The following is a 16032-nucleotide window of genomic DNA, read 5'->3' as shown; positions in this document are numbered from 1 at the left end:
AACGCTGCAGGCCACACACACCTGCCTTCCAAGTTTCTCGAAGTTACTGGAATACCTAATAAAGAAAAGGTTAACCCAATTTCTCGATTCGACTGGCGCGATTCGGAATCAACAATTTGGCTTTCGTAAACACCGTTATTCCAAAATGGCATTGTTAAATATTAAAGAAAGTATACTGAATAATTTTGAAAATAAAGAATATACCAGCGGACTTTTTCTAGACTTCAGAAAGGCATTTGACTCCATTAAGGATGACATATTGTTTGATAAGCTTCCCTTCTATGGGATCCGACGTGTCGCCTTTAGTTTGCTCCGTAGTTACTTATCCGAACGCTTACAGTTTACCAGCCTCAATGGCTACCGATCGTCGACAAATGTATTTCCTGTGGAGTCCCTCAAGGTGCCTTTGACCCACTGCTGTTATTTTAAACATTATTGACATTGTACATATTCCTTCCACTCCTGTTATTAGCTCTATGCCGATGATACTAGTGTGTTTTTTGTGGTCTGTCTTTGCGTAACTAAGAAACATCTGTTAATAACTGCCTCATTAAACTATCATAGTGGTTGACTCGAAATAAACGAATTAAACGTCATAAAAACAAAATTTGGTATTTTTAAACCCAGAAACAAGGTCGATGATTATGACCTTTTTTTATAATTCCGGAACACTTCTATCGAAAGGGTGCCCGCATTTAAATTTCTATGAATTCTTTTTTATGAAAACTGTAACCGAGTTGTCACTGCCGCGATAACGAGCGCAAGGTGTCGCTCCTGCGTGAGCGTGACCGTGACCTCACTCGCCCAGCCTACATAAACCCTTCGTTATCGGCAATAAAATGTTGTTCGACCCATGCCGTCAGCTCGGTCACATGGTGCCAGCAGAAAACAGCCAGCATGACGACACCGCTTGCGTTGCCGACACCGCCTGCATTGCCGACAACGCTCCTGCCGCCTCCGATGCCCCTCGACACATCGCGATACGCTTGGCTTGGGTGGAAGACCTGGAAAAGTGAGTTTCAACTGTTTTCCACGGCCACTCAGCTGAAAAAGCAACCGAAAGAAGTGCAGGCGGCGACACTTTTAGTGACCATTGGAGAAGAGGCTAGAAAAGCGTACGCTTCGTTCAAGTTTGAGCCAGGAGAGGACACAAGTGATGTAAACCTCATAATTCAAAAATTTGAAGACTTCTACAAGCCCGCGAAGAACTTCACTTACCATGAGTTTTGCTTCGGCTCCCGAGACCAAAAAGAGGACGAAAGTTTCAATGACTGGCTTGTCGAATTGCGAACGCTAGCCAAACACTGCGACTTTGGAGACTTAGAAGAGCGCATGCTTCGTAGCCGCATCATAATCGGCATTAGGGACAAGAGCCTGCAAAAGAAGTTAATTTCGGAAAACCCATCTTACCAAAGAGTAGTCGAAATGTGTCGCATCCAAGAGCAAGGCGAGGAGCAGTTTCGGCAGATACGTGGCACCATTGAAGGCGCTGAAACTGCAGCCGTAAATGCGTTGGACAGAGTTTCAAAGCCATGTAGCAAATGCGGCTACAAAATTCATCGTAGCGGTCGCTGTCCAGCGATAGGAAAAGCATGCAAGAAATGCGGAGGATTGGATCATTTCGCCCAAGCGTGCGCGCAATCATCCTTCTTGCGCAGGGAAGATTCAAGGCGCAAGGAAATAAAAAAGCTGCATGTTGACGAAAGGTCAGATATATTGTTACGAGGAAGGCGCAAGGAACACTGGTGTATTCGCAGGTATTTACACAAAATCAGTCCCAGTAGAAATAGTCACCAGTCCGGCAAGATGGCTGCAATACGAGCGAGAAACAAATCCTCGTATTCCTCTTCGTTCCCTGTCAGCGATAGGCACATAGCCCCATGGTCTCTCAGGCGGCAGCCATGAGGTTTCACCACATCATCTTCGGAACACAACCCCCGGGACGAAAAGCACCGTCCCGGTGCTAGGTAGCAGGTAGAGGTGTGGGAGCGTGGTAGGGCTTGAGTCGTGTCACATGGACGATATCTGATGGACGGCCACTTGGTGAACCCGTTAGCAGTACTGGCGAAATCTCGTAGGTCACATCTGTTACCTGGCGCAAAACACGGTACGGACCGTTGTAGCACCACAGAAGTTTCTGAGACAGGCCCAAACGACGACTCGGTGACCACAACAAAACGAGTGTTCCAGGGGAATAGCTAACACTCCTGTGGCTGCGATCATACCGAATATTTTGTGACGTTTGAGACGCTGAGAGTTTTGCACGAGCCACTTCGCGTGCGAGATGTGCCCGTGTGATTGCTTCGTTTGCGTATTCCGTAGTAACCGGGCAGGAAGGAAGCAATGTGTCCATCGGTAATGTCGGCTCACGTCCGTAAAGAAGATAAAAGGGTGAAAATCCAGTCGTGTCATGCCGGGAAGAGTTGTAGGCAAATGTTACATACGGTAACGCATTGTCCCAGTCTCGATGGTCAGCTGACACGTACATCGAAAGCATGTCCGTGAGTGTTCGGTTAAGACGTTCCGTAAGACCATTTGTTTGAGGATGGTAGGCGGTCGAAATCTTGTGGGCGGTAGGACAGGAACGAAGAATGTCGCTGACAACTCGGGACAGAAAGTACCGACCTCGGTCGGTAAGAAGCTGTCGAGGGGCGCCATGCTGGAGAATGACGTCACGGAGTAGAAAATCTGCAACGTCAGTCGCACAGCTTGTCGGAAGGGCACGGGTAATGGCAAAACGCGTGGTGTAGTCTGTTGCAACCGCAACCCATTTGTTGCCCGAGGTAGATTCAGGAAAGGGACCTAGTAAGCCTACGCCAACCCGATGGAACGGTTCATTGGGGACGTCTATCGGTTGTAGCAGCCCGGCTGGCGGCACAGGCGGGGTCTTGCGCCGTTGACAGGAGTCACATGCTTGGACGTAGCGGCGCACTGACTTGTACAGGCCAGGCCAGTAGAAGCGCCAGCGTGTGCGGTCATAGGTGCGAGTTAAACCAAGGTGACCAGCTGTGGGAACGTCATGGAACTGCTGTAGTAGTACCGACAACTGCATGTGCTCGGGAACAGCAAGGAGCAAGGCTAGACCATCAGAGCGAAAGTTCCGGCGGTACAGCACGCCATCCTGGAGTAAGAAGGCGTGAAGCGACGGGTCGGCATTTGCAGACTCAATCTGTTCAATTATGCGTTGCAATGAAGGGTCGCGGCGTTGCTCCTGCCCTATGTGCAGGAAATCAGATAAGGCCATGACACACGCGTCGGAATCAAATGTGCACGTATCAGGTGGGTCGACGGGGAGGCGGGAGAGACAGTCGGCATCTTGGTGTAGACGGCCAGACTTGTACGCGACGGAGAAGGTGTATTCTTGAAGGCTTAAAGCCCAGCGGCCCAGACGTCCTGTCGGATCCTTCAACGAGGAAAGCCAGCATAGTGCATGGTGGTCCGTTACAACAGAGAAAGGTCGGCCGTAGAGGTAGGCGCGAAATTTGGCAACTGCCCATACCAAGGCGAGACACTCGCGCTCTGTGATCGAGTAATTTTGCTCGGATGTGGACAGGAGACGACTCGCATATGCAATAACGCGCTCGCGACCATGTTGTTTTTGTGCTAGAACGGCATCTATGCCGTGGCCACTGGCGTCTGTCCGGACCTCCATTTCTGCGGATGGGTCGAAGTGCCTTAATATAGGGAATGCTGTAAGCAGAGAAACCAAGGTTGAGAATGCTTCCGCTTGATCGCGGCCCCAAGAAAAAGTCGCGTTTTTTCGGAGAAGCTCGGTGAGGGGACGGGCGATAGTGGCGAAGTCCGCTATAAAGCGGCGAAAGTATGAGCACAGGCCGACAAAGCTGCGCACATCTTTGGTTGACTGCGGCTTAGGAAAGTGCTGGACGGAGCGAATTTTCTCAGGATCAGGTCTGACTCCATTGGCGTCAACAAGGTGGCCAAGAATGGTTATTTCGCGGTGCGCAAAGCGACATTTCTTCGAGTTTAACTGAAGACCCGCCCGTCGGAACACGTCAAATACGTCGGCAAGTCGGTGAAGGTGAGTGTCGAAATTGGGGGAAAATACGACGACATCATCTAGGTAACAGAGGCATGTGGACCACTTTAAGCCATGTAATAGAGAGTCCATCATGCGTTCGAATGTGGCGGGCGCATTGCAGAGGCCGAACGGCATGACTTTGAATTGATAAAGGCCATCTGGTGTTGCAAAGGCTGTCTTCTCTCGGTCAAGGTCGTCAATCGCAATCTGCCAGTATCCAGATCGGAGGTCGATGGAGGAGAAGTATTTGGCACCATGGAGGCAATCAAGGGCATCATCTATACGAGGCAGAGGGTACACGTCTTTCTTGGTAATCTTGTTTAAGTGGCGGTAATCCACACAAAAACGCCAGCTGCCATCTTTCTTCTTTCCTAAGACGACGGGGGAAGCCCAAGGACTCGAAGAAGGCTCTACTATATCTCTGCTGAGCATGGTGTCCACTTCCTTCTGGATGATTTTACGCTCAGTGTGGGATACGCGGTAAGGCCTTCGGTGAATAGGGCTGGCATCGCCGGTGTTGATGCGATGCTTCACAGCGGTTGCCTTGCCGAGTGGACGGTTGTCAAGGTCAAAAATCTCTCGGTAAGAGTATAGGAGATTGAGGAGCACATCGGCGTGTGCGGGTGGTAGGTCGGTGGAAATCATGGCAGCGTAATGGTGGTCGGGTTTTGGAGTTCGTGATTCATCGTTGGAATGATCAAGGTTATCATCGACGGTCAGGGCGGCAACGTGGTAGTCTTCGAGAAGGGAAATCGTTGCGAGAGACATGCCCTCCGGTAGGAGCTGCGCAGAGGGGCCGAAGTTGAGGAACGGTAGTTCAACGTGGTTGTCAGTTATAGTGACCAGGGTGTGAGGCAGCGCCACATTCCGCGTGAGGAGCACCTCAACAATGGGCGAAACCTCGTATACGCCGTGTGCAACAGGAGGGCTCAGCGTCAATGGGACATAAGCGGCAGTATACGGTAATAACCGGGTGTGGTCTGCGGATACGAACCGTGCCTTCTGCTGAATTTCGTCAATCGCGGCGTCGGAAAACGGTAGCTCAAGATGGAGTAGGCCTTCGGAACAGTCAATTAGGGCAGAGTGGGCGAAAAGGAAATCAAGACCGAGTATAAGGTCATATGGGCATTGGTCCAACACTGTGAAAAGAACAACAGTTTGTTGGTCAGCGATGTTGACACGGGCAGCACATACTCCAGCAACCAAAGGCGTACCTCCGTCAGCGACACGCACAGCACAAGAAGGGGCAGGGGAGTACTTTACGAAGACGACGACGAAGGGCAGCACTCATAATAGAAATTTGCGCACCAGTGTCAATGAGGGCCTTGACGGGCACACCGTCTACCTGTACTTCTAGTAAGCTATGTTGAGCCGGTATCGTAAGAAGAGGGTTTCGGTCAGGGGTCGAAAATGCAGCGTCACCTCCGGGAGCTGCATTTCTCAGTTTTCCGAGGAGGTGCGTCCGCCCGGAACCGGTGACTGGAAGCGGCGAGGCTGCGGCGAGCGGGACTGGCGGCGCTGCGGAGATGAAGAACGGCTGAATCGGGGAGCGTGGACGGAAGTTTCGGCATACGGCGACGAATCGGGATTCATGAAGCGGCGAGGTCTGGCGTCGACGGTAGAAGAATCAACAGGGCGCGACGAAAACCAGCGGGGCCGGCAGTAACGGGCCACATGACCGACCCGACGGCAGTTAAAGCAAATGGGCCTATCATCTGCTGTGCGCCATTCAGCGAGGTTTCTTGTCCGAGAGCGAGGAAAGCCAAAATCAGCCCGCGGTTCGGAGAAGACGGAGTTGGGGCGGGCATTGCGGCAATTCGCGGCGCAGGTGGTAGGAATGCCCATGGTCGCAATTTCTTGGCGCACGACGGCCTCAATGAGGGGCAGCATATGCATGCCGCTATCAGGCGCTTGGTTGGTAAGTGCCGGGGCCATTGCCTCCAGCTCCCGACGTACGACCTGAGTTATACTTGCAGTTCGGGTAGGACTAACCTCAGCTGCCGAAGCAGGGCGTGGGGTAAGGTCCTCACACGACGAAGTCGCGGCAGTGTTGGGGAGGCGGGCGTACTGCGGTGCGATGCGGCGACTTTTTGCCTGCTCGAAGCGACGGCACTCTTTAATTACTGCGCCGACACTCGTGCAGTCCTTGCAGACAAGCAGATGGAAAGCGTCGTCGGCGATGCCCTTCAACACATTCGCTACTTTGTCGTCTTCAGACATCTGGTTGTCGACCTTTTGACACAGTGCGAGAACGTCCTGAATGTACGCCACATACGATTGAGTAGACGTTTGCGCACGGGAGGCCAACTTGTTTTTGGCAGCAAGGCGGGTAGCTTCCGGCTGGCCGAAAAGGGCGCGGAGCTTCTGCTTGAAGGCGTCCCAGCTTGTTACCGTGGCCTCATTGGTGTCGAACCAAGTCTCTGCTGCGCCCCTCAAAGAATGGGAGACGTTCGCCAGCATCAAAGTGTCGTCCCAGCGGTTGTGAGAACTAACTCGCTCATACCGGCGGAGCCAGTCTTCAACGTCGAGGCCATCTGTTCCATTGAACGTACCGGGTTCTCTTGGATGGGACACGATGACGACCGGTGCCGTGCACACCGGCGCTTGAGTCGATGACATGGTCTGTAGACCGATGTGGCGACCGCTACGCAGCTCCGTGTCGGGTGAATTTGACTGATAGGGATCAGACCGCAACCTACACCATAAGATGTTACGAGGAAGGCGCAAGGAACACTGGTGTATTCGCAGGTATTTACACAAAATCAGTCCCAGTAGAAATAGTCACCAGTCCGGCAAGATGGCTGCAATACGAGCGAGAGACAAATCCTCGTATTCCTCTTAGTTTCCTGTCAGCGATAGGCACATAGCCCCATGGTCTCTCAGGCGGCAGCCATGAGGTTTCACCACATCATATTCGGAACAATATTTTCTGGACGCTTTAACCGTGAGCGCACTCGCTAGCGACCAGTGGACCGCGACAGTTTGCGTTGAAGGGCGTCCGATGGTCTGCAAACTTGATACAGGGGCAAACAGTTGTGTGATTTAAGAGCAAGATGTGTTGTCGCTTCCGAGAAAGACGCATCAAGCCTGCCGAGCTACGTTAACGAGTTTTTTCGGGCACAAAACGACTGCGCAGTTTAAAGTGAAGTTGTCGCTATCCGTGAACGATAAACAGCATGATGAAACCTTCTTCGTCATTGAGCAAAACGTGCCGGTGACACTCAGCGGAGCAGCGGCAGAAAGCCTTGGCTTAATTAATTTATCGCATCGATAGCGTCGAGACGCAACAACTGTACCCAGCGGCGCAGCCCTTCGCCGATGTTTTCACAGAATTGGGACTGCTAAAAAAATTAGCCCCAATCCACCCCGTGAATGTGGTTAGAAAGCAAAGCTGTAAACGGCACCCATAACGATTACCCATGCGACGTCACTTGAATTCAATCACATCGCTCTAAAATAGCCAAACCAGAGAGATGTGAAATGCACTGAACCACACGATTTATTACTTCAAAGAGATATTCTTGGTAAGGTTAAATCAATGCATGAACGGTGTTTGGTTGAGTTGTATTGGTGTAGCACAACAGTGGAAACGTTTTTTATAAAATTAAAGTAAGCTCCAACCCGGTGTTAGACGATCTGACTTCTCCGCCTCGGCGCCGCGGACGGAGGTGACGAGATTTGCGGCAGAGGAGGAGAAGGAGGAAGAAATACTTCTGTTCAGATTTCTGAACGGCCCAAAGTGTAGCACTGGGGAGTAAATCCTTCTTCTGTTGGGCTCATATGCAGTCCGCGCGGCCTGTGTTCTGTCCACCCGCTGAAGCTGGGTAGGTAGAGAGGGCCTGAACAGCAGCATCTCCCATTGCTCTTGTTGGGCAGTTGACGGAAAGAGAGGAGGGTGCTCAGGTCTAAAGTCGCACACCCCGATTACGGGGCGGAGTGTTCCTACTTCTGAGCAAAACTTACATTCAGCGTCGTAGCGATTCGGATGCATTAAGTGAATACGCGTAGGCTGTGGGAAGGAGCCCGGACTGTATAAGCCGTAGGCGAGTTTGTGGTTCTCTGGAAAGGCCAGGGTAAGGCGAAGGTACGATGTGTCTCAGAGGCGATAATGCTGGGTTATCTCCCTGAACGTGACAAGCGGGTGACTGTCCTCGTGCAGCTCCATAGCACGGGAGGTAAAAGCGCAGGCTTGTTGGGTGGGCGTATTTGCTGCCCTCCATTGAAGCGTGAGGGCGTGTCCAGATGAGCTAAATGGAACCGTTTGGGGAGTGGTTTTTTAGCACGCACAGTGCATGTCAGCACACCCAACCCAACTGGTAATTCCAGTAGGATTGCTGGGAATCAGTGAGTACCATCCAAACCCCTGGTTGAGTGAGAGCGAAGGTAATGGCTGCCTATTCTGCTGCCGTCATTTCTTGGGTCCTAAGCGAGGTACACGCAAGGAGGTTGGTTCTGGAGGTAGCCACAATGATGGCGTGTTGCGGCCCTCGATGTTTGGAGGCGTCTGTGTGAATAACTGCATGATCCCCACCGAGGATGGTGTTTAGCGCTTGATCCCGTGCGTTTAGGTGACCCTTGTGATGTCAGGGGTTCATATTTCGAAGCAAAGTGATCTTTAGTTTTAGTCGCCAAGGGTGTCGGAGTATGTCGAGCAGACTGACATTCTGGGCTGCCCAGCGAATCTGGTGAAGGATGCGGTTACCCACCGTAGTTCTGAGTCGGACCTTCTGGTTAGAAAGATGGTCTTCTATCAGCTCTTCTACCGTGTTGTAGAGCCCCGTGCTAAGCAGCCTCTGTGTGGACGCACTCATGAGAAGACCAATGGCCAGCTCGACCGCAATTCTAATCATTGTAAAAGCCTCTAAGAAGAAGACAGGGGGTTGACGTAAGTGACTCTCGAGAAAACAAAAGCTTCAATTAATAGAAAGGTACCGGATTCCTTTAGGCCTCGCTTCATGGCAACTCGCGTGATCATGTGTCTGTTTTGATTATTGCTGTTTTTGAGGCGCTGCAAGGAGACGTCACTCTCTGTGTTAGCCTCGAGATGTAGGCCCAGGATCTTGATGCTGGGGCTTGGAGTGATGGCCTGGCTATCAAGGAGTATTTGAATGTATTCCTTGATTTGTCGTGAGGGCCGACGACAAGGAGCTGTGATTTTTTACGTGAACACTGGAGGCCACAGGCTTTAGCACATTGGCGTACTAGAAGCGAGATGCCATGCACATGAGCAAGGTGCGCACAGGGCCGCTAGACGGGTGTGAGTGGTCGCGTGACGCTTTCACGTGGCATTCAGCGAGAACGCCGGTGGTAAACCCGCAGATGTGCTTGGTGAGTACATCATCTGTCGTCCCCGTCTCCGCGTGGGCTCGTAGCTAAATAGGGAAGACAACCGGCTCTCGCTTTGTTAGTCTATTAGTTCCAGGTTCGATTCCCAGCGGTGCCAGTAAATTCTTTTATTTGTTCGCTGGAGTTTTCTGGTGACACCAACGGTCGCGAAAGAACCCTTGGGGGTAGAGGTAAAAAGCTTTGCTTTAAAAATTTTGAGTACGACATGAAGCTCAAGCCGCCGGTGTCGTTGTGCCAGCCAGAAGGGTTCCGGTCGCCATTGAAGAAAAAGTAAAGGCCGAACTTCAACGCATGGAGGAGCAAAACGTCATGACCAAGGTAACCGAACCAACTGAATGGTCCAGCTATATGGTCGCCGTAGTTAAAGGTGATAAAGTACGAATTTGTCTCGACCCAACAGAGCTTAACAGGTTATGCTGCGTGAAAACTACCCTATGCCTGTTTTAGAAGAGGTCGCGCAACGACTATCTGGAGCCAAATATTTTTCTACCTTGGATGCAGCATCCGGCTTCTGGCAAATAAAACTTTCTGACAGCAGCTCTAAATTGTGCACAATGAGCACGCCTTACGGGCGCCATCGCTTTCTCCGCATGCCTTTTGGAATTGCTTCTGCCCCGGAAATATTTCAAGCAGCCATGCACCGCCTCTTGGAGGGCCTGTCCGGAGTAGCTGTTGTAATGAACGACATATTATTCTTGGGCACAACGAAGAAAGAGCATGACAACAACTTGACCGGTGTGCTTGCACGCTGCCGTGAGCACAACCTCCGTCTGAACTCGCAGAAATGTGCCTTTTTGCAGCAGCAAGTTCGGTACTTGGGACACGTTTTCACCGCGCAGGGACTGAGCCTTGATTCCGATCGCGTCCAAGCCATTTTGGGCATGCCAGCGCCGAGTAACAGTAAGGAATTGAAAGTCTTTCTCGGAACAATGAATTACGTGCAGCGCTTCATTCCGCGAATGTCTGTGCTCAACGCCCCACTTAGAACTCTGCTGCGCAAAGACATTGCTTGGGTCTGGACTGAAAAAGAGCAAAGCAGCTTCAATGAGCTGCGCCAGGCCTTAGTAACAGCGCCAGTGCTTGCTTACTTTGATCCGAAAAAGCCAGTCACCCTCTCTGTTGACGCCAGCCACATGGGCGTTGGCGCCGTTCTGATACAAGACGGCCGCCCTATCGCTTTCTCGTCTAGATCGCTCAGCGATGCGCAGACGCGGTACGCGCAGATTGAAAAGGAAGCTCTGGCAATTGTGCATGGCTGTGAAAAATTTCGATTATATTTTCGGCCAGCGTGAGGTTACAGTGGAAACCGACCGTCGTCCATTGGTGCCAATTTTCAGTAAGCCACTTCACCAGTGTCCACTTCGACTGCAACGAATGCGACTGACATTGCAGCGATACGCCATCAATCGACTGTACAAGCCAGGAAAAGAGCTGTTTTAAGTGCGAATGCACTTTATAAGCGACCCTGAATTCCGTCGACCACCGTCCGTCCGCAGCACAGGTGTTATCGCGCGCCTCCTCGCCCCTAGCAACGGCGCGGAGCGGAGGGGAGCGTGTGCATAGCAACGGCGCGCGCGTGCAGTAACGGAGCGCGCCACGTGATGGCGCGCGCATCGACGGCGCTCTGGCGGTGAGCGCGGGCCGGCGCGCGGGCAGCCGCGGCGGCCTCGTGGCGGTGCGCTCCTCCTCTCCCCTCTCTCCTCGCAGTAAACTGCGGGCGCTGCTCTCCTCCTCCTCTCTCCTCGCAGTGACTGCTAGCGTTGGCGCGCCTCGTATACTGCACATACTCTTTCTACTCCTCGACTCTTTAATCCACAAATTAACAACCGTGGATTTGCAATTACACACTCTCCCCCTCGGGGAAGTGCGGGGGAATTTTCTTTGTTTTTGGCTGATGCGCTCTCTCGTTTTCCAAGCAAGGCCTTATTGGCGGAAGAAACCGAGCGTTTCAATGTTACCGTCATTGCCCTCGTTCCAGCTTCCGAGCGTCGCCTTGAGGAGCTCCGTGCAGCAACCGCCAACGATCCTGCTCTGTCGACCGTCCGATCCTACGCCGAGACTGCCTGGCCGGAAAACAAAGAGGACGTGCCAGCAAGCGCCAGACCATATTGGGCGTATCGAGAAGAGATGCATGCACAAGATGGCCTCGTCTTTCGCAGCAACAAGGTAACCGTAGCAAGCGCTAAGAGAGCAGAAATCCTTCGTCTTCTTCATTTGGCCCACTCAGGGGCGGAAAAGATGAAAATTCGGGAAAGAGTGTCATGTTTTAGCCATCAATGTCCAGCGACATTGACCAGGTTGCAGCGTCATGCAAAGTTTGCCAGGCTCACCAAAAGCCAAACACGAAGATGCCTCTACTGCCTCATGATGTCCCCACTCTGCCATGGGAGATAGTTGGCATGGACTTATTCCATCACGGTGGTAAAGAGTTTGCCATAATTGTAGACTTCTACTCCTTTTATTTTGAAATACAGGAGTTTCAATACACAACAGCCCGGCACTTGAAGGAGTGTTGCGCGAAAGTTTTCTGTGTCCATGGCTTACCAGTGAAGCTCTGTAGTGACAACGGGCCCCCATTTAGTAGCCACGAGTTTCGTGAATTTCTGCATGAACTATGAATCACCCACGTGACGTTAAGCCCTTATCATCCTCGTGCAAATGGCATGGCTGAAAGGGCAGTTCAAGAAGCGAAAACGCTACTAAAGAAGTGTTCCTATAATAGCCCCGACTTCTATTTAGTTCTGCTTGAGTTGCGCAATACTCCTCGTGATGCTATTTTGAAGTCACCTGTGCAGAGGCTGATGGGTCAACAAACGAGAACGCTGCTACCAGTTCCCTCCTGCCACCTGAAGCCGTCACCGTTGCCAAGCCGGGAGGTGCACACCCGTCTCCAGGATATTCGCCACAAACACAGGGTCTACTACAATCGAGGAGCTAGGGACCTGCGCACCCTCTCACCCGGTCAGAGGGCCTCGGTGTACGACACGCACACATCAACGTGGTCCCCGGTCGTTGTGCTGGGATCAGCAAGAGCTCCCCGCTCTGTGCTAGTGAAAACAGAAGACGGCCGAGAAATGCGACGCACGCGGGAACATCTCCGGGAGGTTCCAGAACTACCGTGTCCCGACACTACCCCAACACCTTCCTCAGGCTTGCCAGACTCCGGTCCCGTTCCAGAGCCGCCACTACCACGGAGAAGCTCTCGGGAACGTCGCGAGCCTCGTCGGTACCCCCTGCCGGAGCGATCTTGATTTCACCAAGGAAAGGAAGATGTAACCGAGTTGACACTGCCGCGATAACGAGCGCAAGCTGTCGCTCCTGCGTGAGCGTGACGTCACTCGCCCAGCCTACATAAACCCTTCGTTATCGGCAATAAAACGTTGTTCGACCCATGCCGTCAGCTCGTTCACAAAACACCCGCCGCGGTGGCTCAGTGGCTAAGGCGTTGCGCTGCTGAGCACGAGGTCGCGGGTTCGATTCCCGGCCGCGGCGGCCGCTTTTCTGATGAAGGCGAAAAGCAAAAACGCCCGTGTGTACGAGATTTCGGCGCACGATAAAGATCCCCAGGTGGTCAAAATTAATCCGGAGCCCTCCACTACGGCGCGCCTCATCGCCTGCGTTGCGTCGGCGCGTTAAACCTGACAATCAATCAATCGTTCACAAAACCCTCAGTTGGACTCTTCATATTAGTAAGGTACACGCTGTTCTCTCACGGTCTGTTGGTTTGCTTTATAAAACTAAATGTCTGGTCCCGATCTGGCTCATGCACCAAATGTACTACGCGCTAGTGCAGACTCTTCTTCATTACCGTCTTTTAGTATGGGGAAGCACTGCGGCAACTAATATAAACACACTTCTAGTACTACAAAAAAGAGCTATTCGCTGCATTCAGAATGAACCTAGTACGCACCACTCTGCCCCATTATTTTTGCAGCACGGTATTCTTACAATACATCAGTTGTTTGACCTTAAGCGTAGTCTTTACAGTCGTAGGGGAAATATGAAAGAACCTAATATTTTTAGAACAATATATACCAGTGAATGTGCATTACGATCTTCGGCCGAGTTGTGTTAGGACGCCAGTGATCCGAACGAACTATCGCATGCAAAAATTATACCACCAAATTCCAACCTATCTAAATAAGTACCCAGCTGTTGTAGAATTACTGCAACAAACCACGTCTGAGCTCGCGCTAAAGAAAAAATTAAACAATACCTAATGTCAGGAATTCTGTAGCACTACTCCGTGTAGTTTATATAGCGCTACTCTGTGTAGTTTGTTATAATTTTGTTGGGGGCCTGTTGTGCTTGCTGCTATATTACTTTTGATGAATGTACAATTTTGGCTTTTCCTGTGTTTTATTGAAATTAGGTGTGGGATTGTGTATCGTTAGGCTGTGTAGTTTGTAGTTATTTGTGTTGTGCGCCTATTGTAATTGCTACTATATTATTTCAAAAAAATGTATAATCTTGTTTTTTCTACATAACCTTTGTATAGCCAGTCATGTTTTTTTTTCTAACGTTGCTGTGCAATGTTGCAATGTTACATGTACGGGGCTGATGGCCGCCGTCAGGCAGAGTTAATCTGCCTTTTGCCTGTCCTCCCGAGACATGGTTTGTTTAAATAAAATAAATGAGATAAAAAAAATGAAATTTTGACGTGATTGTAGGAGTATCTGTCACGCAAAACCCGAGCACAGTTTTTTGTAGCTGCAGGCTCCCTGTTAAAATCGAATGTCAGAGGAATAAAGTAATTTTTGTAGATGATCTTACTTTTGATTATGACAATGTTATTAACAACAAAAGAGCGTGTGCATTGCTCTTCCAAAAATGATTTTCGTTTTTATGCCCGGCAGGCTTGTGTCATGCTAAGGGAAACTCCGTTCACTTCCAGTAGGGCGTGAATTTTCGTTTCAGATTACGTGGCCTCACCTGGCGACTTACATGCCCCGATTGTAGTCCTACCCCTCATTATCATCGGAAAGTAAATAAAAACATTTAGGGTTCAAACTACGTCGCTTTCGTGGACCACACTATATGCATTTATTCGTTCTATAGGCTCATAACATCTTTTCCATACCCGTGTCGGCTCTGTCTAGAAGTGCGGAGAAACGCAGGAGGGTTGCGTTCCTTTCCTGGTCTTGCATGACGCTTTCTTAAACATATGATGAGCACACTCTTCACCGACCTCTCTACCTTACGTCCAGCCCCAGTCTCACTGCGCTGATTTTCGCCCGCACAAAGTACCCCTCACGTTGCTTTGAAACAACGCCGCGCGCGACAAAACAATTCTATCTCGAATGCCCTGTTACAAACCGGCCTACAAAAGAATTGCAATGCATACCCTAAAACCCACATACAAGTAAAATAAAACGACAGTGGGCGCTTTTTTCTTTGCCTGTGCGTGTGCGGGCTGTGTGCGGCATGGGGACGTCACAGTTAACCATATTCGAAATGTTTGACAAACACAGCGACTGATGACAGACGACTTACCAGCGAGCTGTCCACAGTTGTCGCCGTATCCAAATAAATGATGTTAGCGGCCGTTCCTCGTGTGAAAGGGGCACATAAAAAGACATCCCCCTCGCGAGGGGCACGATCAAATGCACAGCTTTTCCGAGGGGGTGCACCGGCAAGTCGTATCTCTCGATCGCGGGACTCGTGTCGCCATCTTTTGGAGGCGCGGGACAACTTGTGGCGCTTTCGAAACAAACGAGAAATGAGTGAAGGATATAAGGCGCTTTCGGTGCATCGAAATCTGTGTCGGTTTCGTGGCTCGGTCGGTAGTGCGCCGGGCACCTTGCGCTCCGCCCGCGGCGTCATGGGTTCGAAACCGGGCGCCGGAAACTGTTATTTCTTCCTGGCTGCGGACTACGGCAAGGCGCGCCTGCGGACTACGACAAGATGCGCATGCGGACTACGACAAGACGCGCATGCGGACTACGACAAGGCGCGCATGCGGACTACGACAAGGCACGCCAACGCCGCGTGACATTGTGAGTTACTAAAATGCTATGCATTTAAAAAGTTTCCACCATTGGAATTGTTCGTCCTTCTCAAATCAGAAAAAGCGATGGCCCAAGGCGACGCTAGAACCTCCGACCGCACCCAGTGATCGGCCGCTCTGCGTTGATAGCACCAATAACACGGAGGTTGTTTACATCCGGGAAGCAAGTCGTGCCTCCAGGGCAAGTTGAGTCGCTGCAGTCGGGTGCGTTGGCGCGCTGGCACGAGAATTCAAATCGTCTGTATTTGAGAAAGCAAGCGGGGCAGATGAACACTGCAATTGTTGCAAACGGCGAGCACTGTCTTTCTGTTAGCAGCGAAGTTTGACAACAGCAATCACCAATATAAACAGACCGAAACCATTGACACGGCGGCGCTGTCTGCTTGTGATTGTGCTGGCTGGAGTATCTATACGGTTATACGTAAGGCTTCGGTTTTGTAGCTGCATGCAACCGTCTCGCCCTGCGTACTCGTTATATTTATCATTAAGCCACGGTTGAAGTCCTGATACGCGGAAAGAACACAAGACTAACATGGCGAACACCCGCTTCAGATTATTCCCCATATGGGGAGTTTATTGTGGACGTGGTAGTATATGAGGGACGGAACTACATATCATAAGTGGTGTTAAGAAGTTCTAA

At 51.1% G+C, this 16032-nt stretch overlaps 1 protein-coding gene and 1 long non-coding RNA gene across 2 annotated transcripts in view; both read left to right on the top strand.

Moving 5' to 3' along the window:
- The window catches only part of LOC144172278 (uncharacterized), an 84342-nt gene that overhangs the window by 31777 nt on the left and 36533 nt on the right, over positions 1 to 16032 (top strand). The gene's annotated exons all lie outside the window — the stretch shown is intronic.
- On the top strand, positions 10717 to 12788 carry LOC144172277 (uncharacterized). Its single transcript, XM_077701026.1, has 3 exons — positions 10717 to 10818; positions 11251 to 11551; positions 12181 to 12788. Exons 1-3 carry the CDS (start codon positions 10760 to 10762, stop codon positions 12634 to 12636), a joined length of 816 nt encoding a protein of 271 aa, XP_077557152.1. The 5' UTR covers positions 10717 to 10759; the 3' UTR covers positions 12637 to 12788.

This window comes from Haemaphysalis longicornis, unplaced genomic scaffold (assembly GCF_048455015.1).
Source record: "Haemaphysalis longicornis isolate Haplotype H1 unplaced genomic scaffold, Haemaphysalis longicornis Haplotype H1 scaffold_20, whole genome shotgun sequence".
NCBI classification, from domain to species: Eukaryota; Metazoa; Arthropoda; class Arachnida; order Ixodida; family Ixodidae; genus Haemaphysalis; species Haemaphysalis longicornis.
Note: the sequence above shows the minus strand (reverse complement) of the source record. Positions and strands in the feature narration are given on the sequence as shown.